Below are 17577 nucleotides of genomic sequence, written 5' to 3'. Positions count from 1 at the left end.
GTAAGGAATGTTCTTTGTCTGCACATTAACATTTATCCCATTTACAAGTTTGTGCTTCTCAATGTGTCTTGTTCATTGCCACATAACTTACCGGTAGGTCATTCACCAAATTGAATTTTTGCAATGCATTATGAGTTCTCACCAAATCATACCCTTTTATTAATTAAGAATAATGTAACAGTTCAGTAGAGTTTGGTGGGTTGGTCAAATTTTCATAAATAGTGAGATTCAGTGTTTTCAAAATTCAAGCATTTTCAGTCTAATCTTTTCTAATCTAATCTAATTTAGCATATTTATTGGTTAATATCATTGAGCCATATCAAGTTCATGTTCAAGTTCAAGTTCACCAACTAAAAAGTGGGTTCACTCACTTGGGATTCACCATAGATTTTTCTTCCTCTTCCATCAATACTTAACAGGCCTTGCAAAGAAATGATGAACCCCAGGATAAATTGGACAAGGTATAAGTATTGATATTTTTATTAAATGTTCAATGACAAAATGATAAACTCTTCTCTCTGTCCAACATCCCTTTTTAAGGTCATTAATTGACCCTGTACTGTCAAACAACCTTTTTTTATATAAAAAAAGAAATTGTGAATGTGGCTATTACTTTAACTGTTTACAATGGGTCCACTGCACTCTCTGCCTCTTGTCTGAATATGGACACTTACGCACATTTATAGGCACTCTGTATGGTTAAAAAAAGGTGGCATGTTTATAGTTTGTCTATCCGTAATGAAATGATAGCAAAATACAGGTATCAGTATATTTAAATATATTCATGGCTAGCATGATCTAGATGTTTCTTTCTTCAGCTTCATGTCTTGTAACATTTTGCATTAAAGTGAATTAAAGGTTCCATCAGTTACAAAATGAGGAACACTCAAACTGGTTTCTATGGGGATGATAACTTTGTAATTCCCTTGTACCAGTAAATTCCAATTTTACAGCCATTTTAGATTGGAAAGTAAACAAAATAAAATTATTCAATTGAAGTTCAGAATTCAGAAACTAGTTTGGGTATCCCAAGTTTTTTTTTATAACTTAAACCAGCCAATTGCTAAAATAATTTAGCATCAGACAATTTCTATGCTAAAAGTGAGTCAGCTATGGCATCAGATATAGCTACTTTAAATTCTGCACATTTTAATATAGAGATGCATGTATCGTTAATAGAGCTAATACAGTATATAAATCAAATATGCACCATTATTATTATACATCTTTCACCGTAACGCCACAAGTTACAGCATGCCGTAATCTTGCGGTATTTTCCAGGGTATTTTCGTCTTACCGTTTAAGGAAATAAGAATTTCAAATATGGAATGATTACATGCATAAGCGTCCTCTAATAATAAAAAAACAAACATGGCTGCCACCAGGGTTTGACCAGATTCCACACAAAGAAGTTGGTTGATTCTGTTCTAAACTTTTTTGACTTTGGCATTCCTATGATGTATCCTTGAAAGGAAAAGATGTATAATAATAATAATAAGACAGACAGTACGATGTTGCATCGACCTCCACTGCACATCGGTCGATACTCCCACTGTACTGTCTTCGTGCATACTTTGATGTATCCTCGTAATAACCTCATATTATGTGTCTGCTTAACACTAATATTTCCTACTTTATAGTATGTGGAATGTACGACTATGTTTCTGTGCATGCAGTTTATTTTGTACATGTAGTTATAGTAGTTATATGGTTGAGTTCCCTGTTCTCCTATTTTTGTTTTTCACCCCCAAAGTCTGGTTTACTTTTTCTTATTCTGATTGTATGGCATGGGAATTGGTTGGGGTTGTCAACACTAATTAGCATCTTTGATGTTACTTCATCAGTAACTGAGACCAAGGTACCAACTATATTTATTTTATTACAAGTTTTTTGCCTGTTCCTCGGCAATATGTTCCCAAATTATGTTTAAATTTGGTGCAAAGGCAAGATAGATTGAGTTAAATGTTGTTTTTATTTATTTTTGGATTTCAATGAAATTTAGTGAAATGGCGTCCATTTTTATGAAAAACAAATAACATTGCAAAACATGTCATCAACTGTTTTTTTAGGCATGTCTGATGGCACAACAGTGTGCATGTTGATGATTAATCAAGCATTGTGTTCTATGAATCCTAATTAACCAATCAGTGAAAGTAATGTGAACTTGATAGCACCACAGTGTGCATGATCAGTAAAAGTAATGTGAACTTGATATTATAAGAGCAGTTTTCTACATTTTGAAACAATCTCACTTCCCCTGAGGTTATTATCTTCTCAAAATTTTAGACATACTATTGCATTGATTCAGGACTTATATTGCATAGTTACTTTGTATCCATTTATCCATTTGTTATATTTGCTGTACATTCACGTTATGACATCTCGGCTCGTGCCGAAATCACCCCCTCATTCGTTGATCTGTTATTTGACCCAAACATGGAAAACAAGGGTTGCAGCAGGACATAAATATGCATAGCTGACGATGGTTTGCATTCATTTCATTCATTACTGCATCATCCGACCATATATATCTGCACTTTCCTCCATCATCATGTCACACTAGTATGAATAAGAATATGATCTCCTAAATTTACCACTGAGGGCATGATTTTGGTTCAGTTCAGGCCGCAAATCTTGGCCTATGCCAAGGTTCAGTCCTGAGCATCTTTCAAGACTGAGATTGAGTTTTTTTTGGCACGTGCTGACTTGGTCCTGACTGTTCACACACATGTTTCGGCACATGCCGACTCAGTCCTGAGTCTCAACACATGCCAAGATCTTTAATTTGAATGTCACTTTAATCTTGATTCTCATAGGGCAAGGTTGTATTAGTTACGCTATATTTATTAGGGCATTATACAAGTCATTCAAGTGACAGCTATTAATCATTCTAAATGCATAGTTGTGAAAATGTTATGCTATTGAGCAGAGTACTGATTAGAAAATGTTATACACCTCCATACAGTTCCTGAAGAAATCGAATAGCATGAAAACTAAACTCAAAATTGATTGATTTGATTGAGGTCAAAATATGGGGTTTATGGTTTGTATAGTTCTTACTTGGAATCATTTTTTTTTCGTTTTTGATTTTGTAGGAGAGTGTTTGTGAATTAGAAGGTCAGTTAAACTGTGTTGTGATAGAATCACAGCAGAAGCAAATGGAATTGGAATGTAAAAGGCTAGAGCTGGAAGAGAAATTAGCTAAGGTATTGGTATACTGTAAAATGACTAATTTTCACTGGGTTTAAATTTCACTGATTTACCATTTCGGGCATATTCAGTGGGTTTTAAATTCACGGTTTCGTTATTTAGATAATGTGTTCTATGCTAAATTTTACATATTCACTGTGTTTTAATTTAGCGCATTTCTCCAGTCAGTGAAATAAGCTAAATTAAAACCCAGTGAATAATTACCCCCTTTACAGTAACTTAGTATAACGGTAATACAGTATTTATCTATATTAGTATATTTTAATAATAACTTATCTTATTTCAATAAGATTTGATACTTACTCTGCGGGTAATCCACTGAACAACATATGTGACTTATTATATTAGATGACAATATGTGTGACTTCATTATTATGTACAAGCCTAATATCTATAAAGCTATTGCTCATAGGCATGTGCCAATGCTATAAGGAAGCCATCAGACAATGGGCCATTCCAATTTATATCTGCCCCCCCCCCCCTGTTGATGAGCTTGTGTGTTTACTTCATACAGGGTATAATTTCCATGGGTGTATAAGTCATACAAAGTTTTATTTCCAAATCACCATTCACCATACAGTAGTTGAAATCCAAAACTATAGTTCCTACTTATGGTGTTGATGAGTTCCATTGTGCCACCATACAGAGTAGGATTTCCAAATATAACTCTCATCATATACTAATTTACCAAGTTCAAAATTTTATATTTGATAATGGGAATCCAAACTAGTCCTGATTCACGGTGTTGATGAGCTCATTCGTGCCACCATCCTTATCTAATTTCAGTAATAACTATTTCATATTGGCCCAATTTTTTTACCATATACAGTCAGAATTCCAAGTTTTTTTTACTCATACTGTTGGGAATCCAACCTCATCAACCGGTATGTGGCGAGATAAACTAGGCCATATTTTATGTAGTAGCCATAACTGCCTGGATTTCCAGGAATTTTTTTTCCATACTCGTCTGGATTTCCAAATTCTGTTTCTCCATATACATGTACAGTTGGAATTCCGGGGTATTTTCCCCATTATACAGTGCTGGAAATCCGACCACATCAACAGGGGGGTGCAGATATAAACTGGAATGGCCCAATGTAACTAACAACAGATGACCATTAATGTAACTATATCTCACACACTGTTTCAGATATGTAGCCAGTGCTTTAGTGAACATGTCAGGAAAGATGACATTATATGGTCATGTGACTTCATTGATAAAAGACAGCATATGATTTTCACAGAACACATTTCAGATTTCAATTAAACTTGGATGCTCTGAAATAAATCACAACAAATCAAAGAGATGTATACAATCACATTTATTCAAAATAACCTTCAATACTTTTGCACATAGGAATTTGTTTTAATTTTTTTTTTATATGATACAGATACACTATATAATTGTTTTAAAATATTTCTTGCCTTTCATTTCTTTAATTTTAGGCTAAAGATGAATTAGAAAATATTGAAAATAGATATGATGCATATGTAGTCAAAGCCAGAGAAATAGATTGGTCATTGGATAATGTGCAAAGCATTAATAAGGTAATGTCTCTCATGTTACTCACTCCCAGGCATGATCTTATGTATCTGAAATAGATACTGTAAAATACTTTATTTTAGCTGGAATTAATTTTCGCTGAAAAGACTTTTTTGGGTGTTTTGTAGGGGATTTATTTTCACTGATTTTTTGACAAGCTGAATGTAAAATATAGAAAAAATGTATGTTTGCTGGATTTTATTTTCACTGAATCATTCCTTCAGCGAAAATTAATTCCAAGTGAAAATAAAGTTTTCTACAGTATCCAAAATTGTTAGTCCCTGTTCAGACTTATGGAATAAGCTACATGTGTGTGTGTTGAGACATGTACTGTAAACACATTTATTATTCACTGGATTCCGCTGTTTTAAATTGTAGAAACATGTAGAAATACAATAAAACTCGATGAAATTGCTCAAAGCATCAAAATAATGGAAACAAATGGGTTAACAGTATCTCAGACATGCCTTGGTCGCTCACATTTAAACTTCACACACACATCATAGATCTTGTGATACATATGCAGGCCCAATGCTTTTGTAATCTGATTTGAGATATTAAATATTAAGCATTTTTACCACTCTGGAATCAGTTTTCACTTGTATGTACACTTATTTATATCAGATTCAAGATGGCAACCATTTTTGTGTATCTGTATATCATGATCGTGCATATTGGGTTACAGGTGCAAGTCATATTTTTTTTAGCTTCGCTGTCATCATAGATAACAGAACGGAGCTATTCATATAGGTGATTGTCTGTTGTTTGTCCGTCCGTCAACAATTGCATTTTTGACTTCTTCAAAGCTTCTAGCTCAATTGCGTGATACTTGGAATTTAGATATTATTATAATATTTTGGATCATATTACTTTGTGATTTTCACACAGCAGAACTACATTTATTCTATAGTTTCTTTGGTAATAATTTTATCAGCAATAACTTCATCACTAACAAAGGCATAATTACAATTTATTATATCTTACACAGGAAAAGATTCGTGAAATTGAAGAAAGAAAACTCAAACTTCATCCTGATGTTTCCTTAAGTGACGAATACCTTACCAGGAGAAAAAATGCAAATAATAGTCCTGTCACGAACATGTCCTCATCATTAAAAAGAGAAATGTGTATTGGAGATGAATCAAGTTTACCACGGAAAGCGTCAACTACATGGAGTGAAATTGAACGACATAGAAAACTCCATCTTGAACAAACAGGTGAATTTTTATCGAATAACATTCTGTATGACACGATAAGCAACATTGATACTACCTCAAAAATTAAGTTACATATACATGTATGTCATAATTTTGATGTATTTGTTTTATTGTTCATTCATGTAACATTTTGAAAGCTTCTTCACATAATTACATTGCTTTGCTGTCATTGTAGTTGTCAGATGGGCACCTATGCACTCACGAATTGATCTTTTTAGGTGACTTGGTCATTGAAGAACAAAAACGTCGTTTGCTAGAGTTGAAACATAAAGCTGCCAATGAAGTAAAAGAAGAATGGGAACGCAAACGAAGTGCAACATTACCATCAAACACTGCAAACATCTCTGTGTATAATTCTAGTGATACTGGAAGTATATCAAGTTTTGAAAGTATTGAAGGCATGTTAGATTCATCTGGTAGAATACCATCAAGTCCTCACAGGATTCCAAGGACTTACAGTGATAGTACATCATCCAGGTCTTCCGGATATCCTCAGAGCCCTAAAAGTCCAAGAAGCCCAATTAGGTAAGGAAGGAAAACTACACTATTAACATTAATACAAAATATGAAAGAAATTATGGCTATAATCCATACGATATTCATTCCAGGTGTGTTCATATGAATATGATGGAAATTATCCATGAGATACAAATGTATCCATTCCAGGTCTTGTGAATATGAATATGAAGGATACTTATACCTATAAAACATATCTCATTTTTATTTGATATAACAGAACTAAAGAAGAAGAAATGAAACAACTTGCTGAAATGGAGATAGTATTACAAGCAGCTCAAGCTGAGAAACAGGCTATGAAACAGGTATGGCTAAATTAGTAATGAGAATGAATGCTTAGCCTGCTTAGATGATGTAATTAGGATGCTTAGATGATGTAATCAGAATGCTTAGGATGCTTAGATGATGTAAGCAGAATGCTTAGATGATGTAATCAGCATGCTTAGCCTGCTTAGATGATGTAATCAGAATGCTTAGATGATGTAATCAGAATGCTTAGATGATGTAATCAGAATGCTTAGATGATGTAATCAGAATGCTTAGATGATGTAATCAGAATGTTTAGATGATGTAATCAGAATGCTTAGCCTGCTTAGATGATGTAATCAGTATGCTTAGCCTGCTTAGATGATGTAATCAGAATGCTTAGCATGCTTAGATGATGTAATCAGAATGCTTAGATGATGTAATCAGAATGCTTAGCATGCTTAGATGATGTAATCAGAATGCTTAAATGATGTAATCAGAATGCTTAGCATGCTTAGATGATGTAATGAGAATGCTTAGCATGCTTAGATGATGTAATCAGAATGCTTAGATGATGTAATCAGAATGGTTAGGTGTTGTTATTAAGATGATGTAACCAGGACAGTTAGATGATGTAATCAGAATGGTTAGGTGTTGTTATTAAGATGATGTAACCAGGACAGTTAGATGATGTAATCAGAATGCTTAGGTGCTGTAATTAAGATGATGTAACCAGGACAGTTAGATGATGTAATCAGAATGCTTAGGTGCTGTAATTAAGATGATGTAACCAGGACAGTTAGATAATGTAATCAGAATGGTTAGGTGTTGTTATTAAGATGATGTAACCAGGACAGTTAGATGATGTAACCAGGACAGTTAGATGATGTAACCAGGACAGTTAGATGATGTAACCAGGACAGTTAGATGATGTAATCAGAATGCTTAGGTGCTGTAATTAAGATGATGTAACCAGGACAGTTAGATGATGTAATCAGAATGGTTAGGTGTTGTTATTAAGATGATGTAACCAGGACAGTTATATGATGTAACTAGGACAGTTAGATGATGTAACCAGGACAGTTAGATGATGTAACCAGGACAGTTAGATGATGTAACCAGGACAGTTAGATGATGTAACCAGGACAGTTAGATGATGTAACCAGGACAGTTAGATGATGTAACCAGGACAGTTAGATGATGTAACCAGGACAGTTAGATGATGTAACCAGGACAGTTAGATGTTGTAACCAGGACAGTTAGGTTGTCACTTGTAGTATAGTGATACGCAATCACATTTCTTTATTTAAAAAAAATATCAAACTGATAACACAGTCAAGGACAAATGCTGTTGATTGATATTCTTTTTTGACATCCTCAACTCATGTAGGAACAGCAGAGAGAAAGTGAATTGAAGGAGCTGGGAGAAGAACGAAAAAAAAGAGAAGAACTGGAACGTAAATTGAAAGAAGAAACATTGAAACGGGAAAAAATAATTGAAGAAGAAGTTAAGTTACGAGAAAAAGAAAGAGCAAAGCATTCACAGCAGGTAATTTACACAACCACTACTAATAAAGGGGTATATGTGATCATTATTAGAGAGTTGTTGTCGTGAATCACTGTAAAACATGTCTTTTTCACCAGCATGTCTTTTAGCTTAGCGAATTTAGCGAGAGAACTGACTCGTTAATTCAAGATGTCGCTAATGACTTCATTATAAATTCAAAATGGCCAAGGCTTGGGGATTTGTATACAGTAATCAGGAACATAAAAATCTGGGCGCTTCCTAATTACACTTGACAGTTTTTCTTTTTTTTATGGAGGTGATAACTGCGCATTTGTTTTTGGCACGCGACAGGAAATCGACAATGACAAGAGACATTTGCTAAATCAACATTTTGCTATTGAGTCATTTTACCACAATTCGCCACTACGAATAAAGGGAAGGTATATGTGATCTTAAGAGAGGTGTAGTCATGAATTATTGCACAACCACTACTAATAAAGGGAAGGTATATGTGATCTTAAGAGAGGTGTAGTCATGAATTATTTCACAACCACTACTAATAAAGGGAAGGTATATGTGATCTTATGAGAGGTGTAGTCATGAATTATTGCACAACCACTACTAATAAAGGGAAGGTATATGTGATCTTAAGAGAGGTGTAGTCATGAATTATTGCACAACCACTACTAATAAAGGGAAGGTATATGTGATCTTAAGAGAGATGTAGTCATGAATTATTGCACAACCACTACGAATAAAGGGAAGGTATATGAGATCTTACCAGGTAAGAGAAGTGTAGTCATGAATTTTTGCACAACCACTACTAATAAAGGGAAGGTATATGTGATCTTAAGAGAGGTGTAGTCATGAATTATTGCACAACCACTACTACGGTACTCGACCGCGTTAGCGCCCAGGGGCCTCAACTCGATTTTGTTGGGGTGGGCGCTTACCCGAGCACCCCCCTCGAAAAAGAGTGCAAATGAAAATTTTGATTCATCAAGTGACTGATTACATCTTTGAGGGAAAATCAAATTACTAAATTAGTTGCGTCGTCATTGATTTTCACAATGAAGAAACAGAAATGATCACAAAAAATACGCACATTTTATTACAATATTAATTACGTACCACCATAATTTACGAAATTAAAAGCATTTGAGTCTGTTGGAACAGAGTCAAAGTCAAAATTTTCATATTATTTCCACTGACGAAGTTGTTGGATCGTACGCAAACTCTCGATGAAAATCACTTTCCGCCATGATGCAATTGCAGATTTAACCTACAGCAGCGTCCTTTGACCTAATGGGTCGGGTTGGTTATTAACTAATCAGAAAGCTTTGTTGTACTGATGCAATTCTTCGGAAAATACCTGAAGACTTTCCGGTAACACAATGCGGAAGTGAATAATCGATGTCGAAGTATGATCTGTTGGAATTGATTTCAGCGAATAAACGACATGGTTTTTCAAAAAACTAGTAACTAGCCATTTTTGAGTAGTGAACTGTATATGGCATGAAATATTTATCGCATTTTACTTGTATTAACAGGTCATTGTCGAAGCGTAGTTTACGCACGGTTACCGTGTTCTACGCATTCACAACATGTTCACGATCAATATCCACGCTGTATCATATAAAAATGATTACCAAGATTCGTTACGCAAGACCAAGTTTTAAATTAGTTGCATTTTGAAGGGGTGGGCGCTTTGCCGAATGTAACCCTAAATATAAAAATTGCGCAAAAGTGGGGGGTGGGCGCTTGCCCGGGCATGGGCGCTAACGTGGTCAAGTACGGTAATAAAGGGAAGGTATATGTGATTTTAAGAGAGGTGTAGTCATGAATTATTGCACAACCACTACTAATGTTTACCTGTGAATCAATGAGCCTGATACTGTGTGCTTACAATCCAATGAGACTTTGTATATGATTCAATGACACTTAGGTTATGTGCTTGTGATCCAATGAACCTGACGCTGTGTATTTGGGGCCAATGAACCTGAAGCTCTGTGTTTGTGATTCAATGAATCTGATGCTGTGTGTTTGTGATTCAATGAACCTGACGCTGTGTGTTGTGATCCAATGAATCTGACGCTGTGTGTTTGTGGCCCAATGAACCTGACACTATGTGTTTGTGGTCCAATGAACCTGATGCTGTGTTTTGGTAATCCAATGAATCTGATGCTGTGTGTTTGTGGTCCAATGAACCTGATGCTGTGTTTTGGTAATCCAATGAATCTGATGCTGTGTGTTTGTGATTCAATGAACCTGACTCTGTGCGTTGTGATCCAATGAACATGACGCTGTGTGTTTGTGGTCCAATGAACTTAACGCTGTGTGTTTGTGGTCCAATGAACATGACGCTGTGTGTTTGTGGTCCAATGAACCTGACGCTGTGTGTTTGTGGTCCAATGAACCTGACGCTGTGTGTTTGTGGTCCAATGAACCTGACATTTGTGGTACAATGAACCTGACACTGTGTGTTTGTGGTCCAATGAACCTGACACTGTGTGTTTGTGTTCCAATGAACCCGATGATGTGTGTTTGTGGTCCAATAAATCTGATGCTGTGTGTTGTGATCCAATGAACCTAATGCTGTGTGTTGTGATCCAATGAACCTAATGCTGTGTGTTTGTGATCCAATGAACCTGATGCTGTGTATTTGTGGTCCAATGAACATGACGCTGTGTGTTTGTGGTCCAATGAACCTGACGCTGTGTGTTTGTGGTCCAATGAACCTGACGCTGTGTGTTTGTGGTCCAATGAACCTGACATTTGTGGTACAATGAACCTGACACTGTGTGTTTGTGGTCTAATGAACCTGACACTGTGTGTTTGTGTTCCAATGAACCTGATGATGTGTGTTTGTGGTCCAATGAATCTGATGCTGTGTGTTGTGATCCAATGAACCTAATGCTGTGTGTTGTGATCCAATGAACCTAATGCTGTGTGTTTGTGATCCAATGAACCTGATGCTGTGTATTTGTGGTCAATGAACCTGATGCTGTGTGTTTGTGATCCAATGAATCTGATGCTGTGTGTTGTGATCCAATGAACCTAATGCTGTGTGTTGTGATCCAATGAACCTAATGCTGTGTGTTTGTGATCCAATAAACCTGATGCTGTGTATTTGTGGTCCAATGAATCTGATGCTGTGTGTTTGTGATCCATTGAATCTGATGCTGTGTGTTGTGATCCAATGAACCTAATGCTGTGTGTTGTGATTCAATGAACCTAATGCTGTGTGTTTGTGATCCAATAAACCTGACGCTCTGTATTTGTGGTCCAATGAATCTGATGCTGTGTATTTGTGATCAAATGAATCTGACACTGTGTATTTGTGGTCCAATGAACCTGATGCTGTGTGTTTGTGATCCAATGAACCTGATGATGTGTGTTTGTGATCCAATGAATCTGATGCTGTGTGTTTGTGGTCCAATGAATCTGATGCTATGTATTTGTGACCCAATGAACCTGATGCTGTGTATTTGTGATCCAATGAACCTGATGCTGTGTGTTTGTGATCCAATGAATCTGATGATGTGTGTTTGTGGTCCAATGAATCTGACACTGTGTATTTGTGATCCAATGAACCTGACGCTGTGTATTTGTGATCCAATGAACCTGACGCTGTGTATTTGTGGTCCAATGAACCTGATGATGTTTGTTTGTGATCCAATGAATCTGACACTGTGTGTTTATGATCCAATGAACCTGACGCTGTGTGTTTGTAAACCAATGAGCCTGAGGGTGTATGCTTGCGATCCAATGAGCAAGGACTGTGTATGTGATCCAACGAACCAACTCACTGCTGATGTTGTTAAAAAGAATATTTTATTTTTCAGTCACGACCTATGACCCGATATCTGCCAAACTGCAACGCAAATCTAGATTTATGTCAACACATAGAATCAGCTGGACACAGTGTTGATACATGTAAAGACATCATTCTTACAAAGACAAGCTGTAGAGGATACATGATAAAGATGGGTGGAAGAATAAAGACGTGGAAGAAGCGGTGGTTTGTGTTTGATCGAATCAAACGGTCTTTGTTATATTACCGAAATGAGAAGAATGAAAATAAACCACTTGGTGGGATGTACTTTCAGGCAATACAAGAAGTCTACTATGATCATTTAAGACCATATAAAAGTCCCAACCCAGATCTCACATTTTGTGTTAAAACTTTTGAGAGAGTGTATTACATGGTTTCACCTTCACCAGAAGCAATGCGAATATGGATGGATGTAGTACTAACAGGTGCTGAAGGTTACCAACAATTTTAGAATCACACTCGGGAATATCTACTATCCAGTGAGTCTACATCAGGCTGAACTTATCAAATCAAAACTTCAATCCATGCAATTTTCTGTTCATACAGAATCAGAGTGTAATATTGTATATGCTGTCTACCGTAATACAGACTTTTGACAACTGCAATCTCTTCCCATTCACTTATCAAAGTAGTAAGATACATGTATGCATTTTATTACTGACAGATTTCTTCCTATCATCAGAAAATGTCTTTTCATATGTTCATCTTGACAGTGAAGTGAATAATAAGATTATTTTTGGGCATCATAACAAGTGTTTTTGTTCAAATATATTTGTCTAATTCAATATCATGCAATTGTACTTGTACTTTTTAGTGAACAGGTATATATGTAATCAAATAATTGTAAACTACAACATTACAACATTACAGTCTATTTTTAAAAAAAATGATGATTTTGTTAACATGAAGACATTTTTATTTTTGTAATGACCATCTCAATTTTATCTTAGCCTTGATTTGTTTATTTCATAGTGAGATAATAATAGTTTCTTAGAAGTAATTGTATTGTTGAGTTCTTATTTGATAACTTAGTTTAGTCTTTGGTTTTCCTTATTAAACCTAATGACACTGTCTCAGATGAAATTATCTATGACAAATATGAATAAATAAATTCTTTCATAAGAATTGATTTTTGGCTTGCCCTTAATGAAGTGAAGGGGAGGTCATACTGGTGTAGTGGAAAAATGTCTGTCATTTAATGGCGTTGGCGACATTGTCGTAAACTTTCTTGTGGGCATAATAACTTCAATAATATTCAGTTGATTGCTATCAAACTGATATGTACATATGGTTAATTAGTGGAGATATAGTTGGCCTGTATACATGTAGAGTTGATCTTATCATTCTTCCACCATGCCGGGCTTGGGGTTATATTACGTCTTTTTGCGGAAAAAAATGCGAAACGAGTTGTCAATGATTTCCTCGTCACTTCCACAATGAAGAAACTAGTATGTTCATAAAAATACGCACATTTTATTACGATATGATTTACATACCTTCTGAATTTACGGTGTAAAAATGGATAGGGTCTGTGGGAAAACAGTCAAAAGCAAGATCTTTATCATTATTTTCGTTGTGGGACATTCTCGATCATACACAAACTCTCAATGCAAAGCAATTTCCGCCATGATGTTTTTCAGCACGATTTTATCTGAAACATTATCCTTTTACCTAACAGGTCAAGTTTTTTATTAACCAATCAAAATGTTGTCGTACTGAAGAAATTTCCTGATTATTGATGATGCAATTTGTTTTATTACTGCAATGCAGAAAATAATCACCGCGATGATAAAATGTGATTTGTTAGCAATGAATTGGATGAAAAAACGTTTAAATTTTCAAAAGGTGTGGAGAAAGTATTTAAACACCTTTCACGGTCACCGTGATAATAGTCTCAATGGACACGATTGCTTGGAAAAGCATTGTCCAATGACCAGATTTTATAACTTGATGGTCAGTTTTGGCCTTTCGAAAGCTACCACACAAAAGAGATGGATTATTTCAGTATCTGGGTTCATCCTGAGTGAATAACAGAATAAAAAGGGTGCAACCATGTTGCATACAGTACAGAAATTAACGCAAGTTTTCTCATAAAAGCGCGAACCAAACTACTGTACCAATCATGATTTTTACCTTGCCCGTATCATCAAAGATGGAAGGGAAAGATGTATTAAGAGAAAAATGTCTGTTGTCGTCATTTTTGACTCCCGTGTGTGAAGCACAAAAGGGAGTCTTTCCAGTTACCCTGTCTGTATGTACATGTATGTATGTATGTCACTTTTTTTGTTCCATCGTTATCTCAAGAACCACTAATCAGATTTTGGTGAAACTTAGTACATAGATGCTCTGGGATAATGCACAGAGTTGATTAGGTTTTGGGTAAAAATCTATGAAAATTAATTACCTAATTTAAATGATAATTATCTGATTTCAAGCTGTTCCATGACTGTTCCACTGATATATTTCAAGAACCACTCATTGGATTTTGATGAAACTTGGCACATGGATGCTCTGAATCAATACGCACATTTGATAAGTTTTGGGTAAAAATCTATGAATATTAATTACCTAATTTGCATGATAATTAACTGATTTCAAGCTGTTCTATGACTGTTCCACTGATTTTTGATGAACCACTCATTGGATTTCAATGAAACTTGGCACATGGATGCTCTGAACTAATGCGCAGATTTGATTAGTTCGGGTAAAAATCTGTTAATATTATTAATTACCTAAATTACATAATGATTAATCAATTTTCGGCTTTTCCACTGATATCTCAAGTACTAATCATAACATTTCAATAAAACTTGGTACATAGATGTCATAGGACACTGCACAGACCTGATAGTTTTTAGGGTAATATCAGTACATATTAATTACCTAATTTGCATAATTAATTAATTTTCAGCTTTTGATATTTCGAGTAGTAATGATCACATTTCAATGAAACTTGGTACATAGTTACTTGAGGACTGTGCAGAGACCTAATTAGTTTTTGGGTAAATATTTTTGCATATTAATCACCTTATTAGCATGATTAGTTAATTTTCAGCTTTTCACCTGATATCTCAAGTACTAATCATCACATTTCAATGAGACTTGCGACATAGATTTGTTAGGACTATGCAGAGACCTGATTAATTTTGGGATAAATAATTGTGCCTATTAATTACCTAATTTGCATAATTAGTTAACTTTTTGCTGTTCCATGGCTGTTGCACTGATGTCTAAAGAACTACTCATTGGATTTTAATGACACTTTTAAAGAGTACTCATCATCACATTTCAATGAACCTAGGACTATACACCATATTAGTTTTTCATAAATATTTATGCTTCTTAATCACCTAATTAACATATTTAATTAATACTGATATCTCAAGTATTGATCATCACATTTGAATAAAACTTGGTACATCAATGCTCTAGGACAATAGACAGCCTGATTAATTTTGGGTTAAAATCTGTTCATATTAATTCTCTAATTAGCATAATAATTAATAATTTTTTGGTTCTAATCACATTTCAATGAAACTTGGTACATTGTGCAGACCTTATTAGTTTTACACGTAAATCTGTTCATATCAGTTACCTTATTTGCATAATTAGTTTTCTGCGTTTCCATCAACATCTCAAGTTCAGGTAATTTTGAATTAATTTTTAATGTGTCTCCAATACTCTCAGCACACGGGAGTTCTTTCTAAGCTTTCTTTGATTGTTAATTATAGTTAATGTGTGCACAATAACTTAATTCTAATCCAAACTTTATCAAACTTGGTCACCTAATTCACCAGTATATAATCTTCCCTTAGTGCAAACAATAGATTTCCTGTATGAAAATATCATGCAAAAAATGAGAAATTTTATAATACATTTTGACTGATCACTGGTGATACACATTCATATGTCACTGATCCCAGTTGGAAAAAGAATTGTATGTGTTCAATGAAGTAAATTATTTATCTTGTAATATTATCATTGGTAATGTATCTCCCAAATCCCATGAGAATACTAGACTCTCATGGAAAGTTATTGTGCAGTCAATAAAATTTTAACAGAAAACAAGATGTCAGGTAATTGATATAATCACCCCTATGAACAATCTTTTGGTGCCAAACGTTTGATCAAGGTCTGAAGCAAAAAGAAAATTATGTCTCTTTAGTCCAAAGTTATCAAAACAAAAACAATGCAAAAATATATACATACAACAGCAAAACTTTGCATCCACATTTTGAAAGGAAAATTGTACTCAAAAATATGTAAATATGTAAACAGTTTATTTGACAAAACATTTTGTTGTTGAAGTATATAAATTTTGAAAACCAAATTCACAGGAATTTGTTTCAGCTATTAACAGAATAATAGAGCTTTTATAATACTAATTTAAAAACGCACTCCAAAAATAAAGATTGCAGTGTTTGAAGATGTAGATTCTCGAAGGCAACAGTTTTGACTGAAATGTGAACAAAATCGTAAATACATACAGGAAATAAGAGCATGCGAGTCACAGCTTCAACAATACAGTGAACAACACAAACTTGAAGTAAATGGGGGAAATATATTCTCAGTCAGTTAATCATGTAGAATTAGATGTTATCCAGAAAGTTGATAATTTTATGGACCAAACTTGACAGACTAACAAATCAAAGAGAAATATCTTCAAATATTATTATACAAGTATTAATACATACTCCAGAATTTGCAAACTACATTCTTAAATAGTGACACCTGTCAGTTATTCAATGAATTTAGACATGTCTGAGTATGTAAGCAGCAGTTACTATGGTAATACTTCATACAAGTTATATGATGTAATAGTACATCAGTCTAATCTATTAAATTACTATGCCTGTATTAAAGGATCTGATAATAACTGGTATAAATTCAATGATGACAGTCATTGATGATATCACTTATTGATATCGAAAAGGTTTTAAAAGAATGGGCTTATGTTATCAGTTGATAAAAATAATTAGTAATTCTTATGAAACCACCAATTACAGTCAAGAACCATATCACATACTTAGTTGGCAAGATTTATCTACTGATGTGAAAGATCAGGTTCAAAATAAGGCTGATGTTAGTTCAACTCTTCAATATGATATGTTAAGTAAAGAATTATACAGGCAAATCGAGGCATGTAAAAGCTGATGTTATTGATCGTAAGAGGTGATATACAAAACAATATATGTAACAGAAACATAAAGACCAGTGTTATCATCAATCAGAGTTTAGAAAAAAACAAAGAGGCAAAATATTTCACATCTGGAGAAAGAAAGACATTCAAAGCGATTAAGTAGAAAAAATATAGAACAATACGAAAAGAAAAAATGCAATGAGAGGAAAAATATGCAACAGCTTGAAAAAGAGTGTAATGCGAAGAGATTAAGTAGAAAAAGTGTAGAACATTTAGCCAATTCTTCGTATTAACTGAACCAGTTGTATCAACTATTTCCTTGCAGGCAAGGTTTCAATAGTTTCGCTATGTTTTTAGCTGTGG

The 17577-nt window shown here is 34.5% G+C and overlaps 1 protein-coding gene across 2 annotated transcripts in view; it reads left to right on the top strand.

Moving 5' to 3' along the window:
* LOC100368104 (uncharacterized) overlaps positions 1-13199 on the top strand; it is a 40446-nt gene extending 27247 nt beyond the window's left edge. Inside the window, exons 10-17 of one of the 2 annotated variants that reach the window (XM_085499364.1) lie at positions 420-461; positions 3096-3206; positions 4657-4758; positions 5742-5970; positions 6189-6495; positions 6707-6791; positions 8123-8281; positions 12085-13199. In XM_085499364.1, the coding sequence (XP_085355490.1) occupies positions 420-461; positions 3096-3206; positions 4657-4758; positions 5742-5970; positions 6189-6495; positions 6707-6791; positions 8123-8281; positions 12085-12525 (1476 nt within the window). In that variant the 3' untranslated portion in view covers positions 12526-13199. The remainder of the gene's footprint in view (positions 1-419; positions 462-3095; positions 3207-4656; positions 4759-5741; positions 5971-6188; positions 6496-6706; positions 6792-8122; positions 8282-12084) is intronic. The other variant, XM_085499365.1, reaches the window with a different exon arrangement.
* Positions 13200-17577: the final 4378 nt, after the last annotated feature.

Source organism: Saccoglossus kowalevskii, chromosome 5 (assembly GCF_978046115.1).
Source record: "Saccoglossus kowalevskii chromosome 5, keSacKowa6.1, whole genome shotgun sequence".
NCBI lineage: Eukaryota > Metazoa > Hemichordata > Enteropneusta > Harrimaniidae > Saccoglossus > Saccoglossus kowalevskii.
This window is presented reverse-complemented; position numbering and strand designations above follow the sequence as displayed.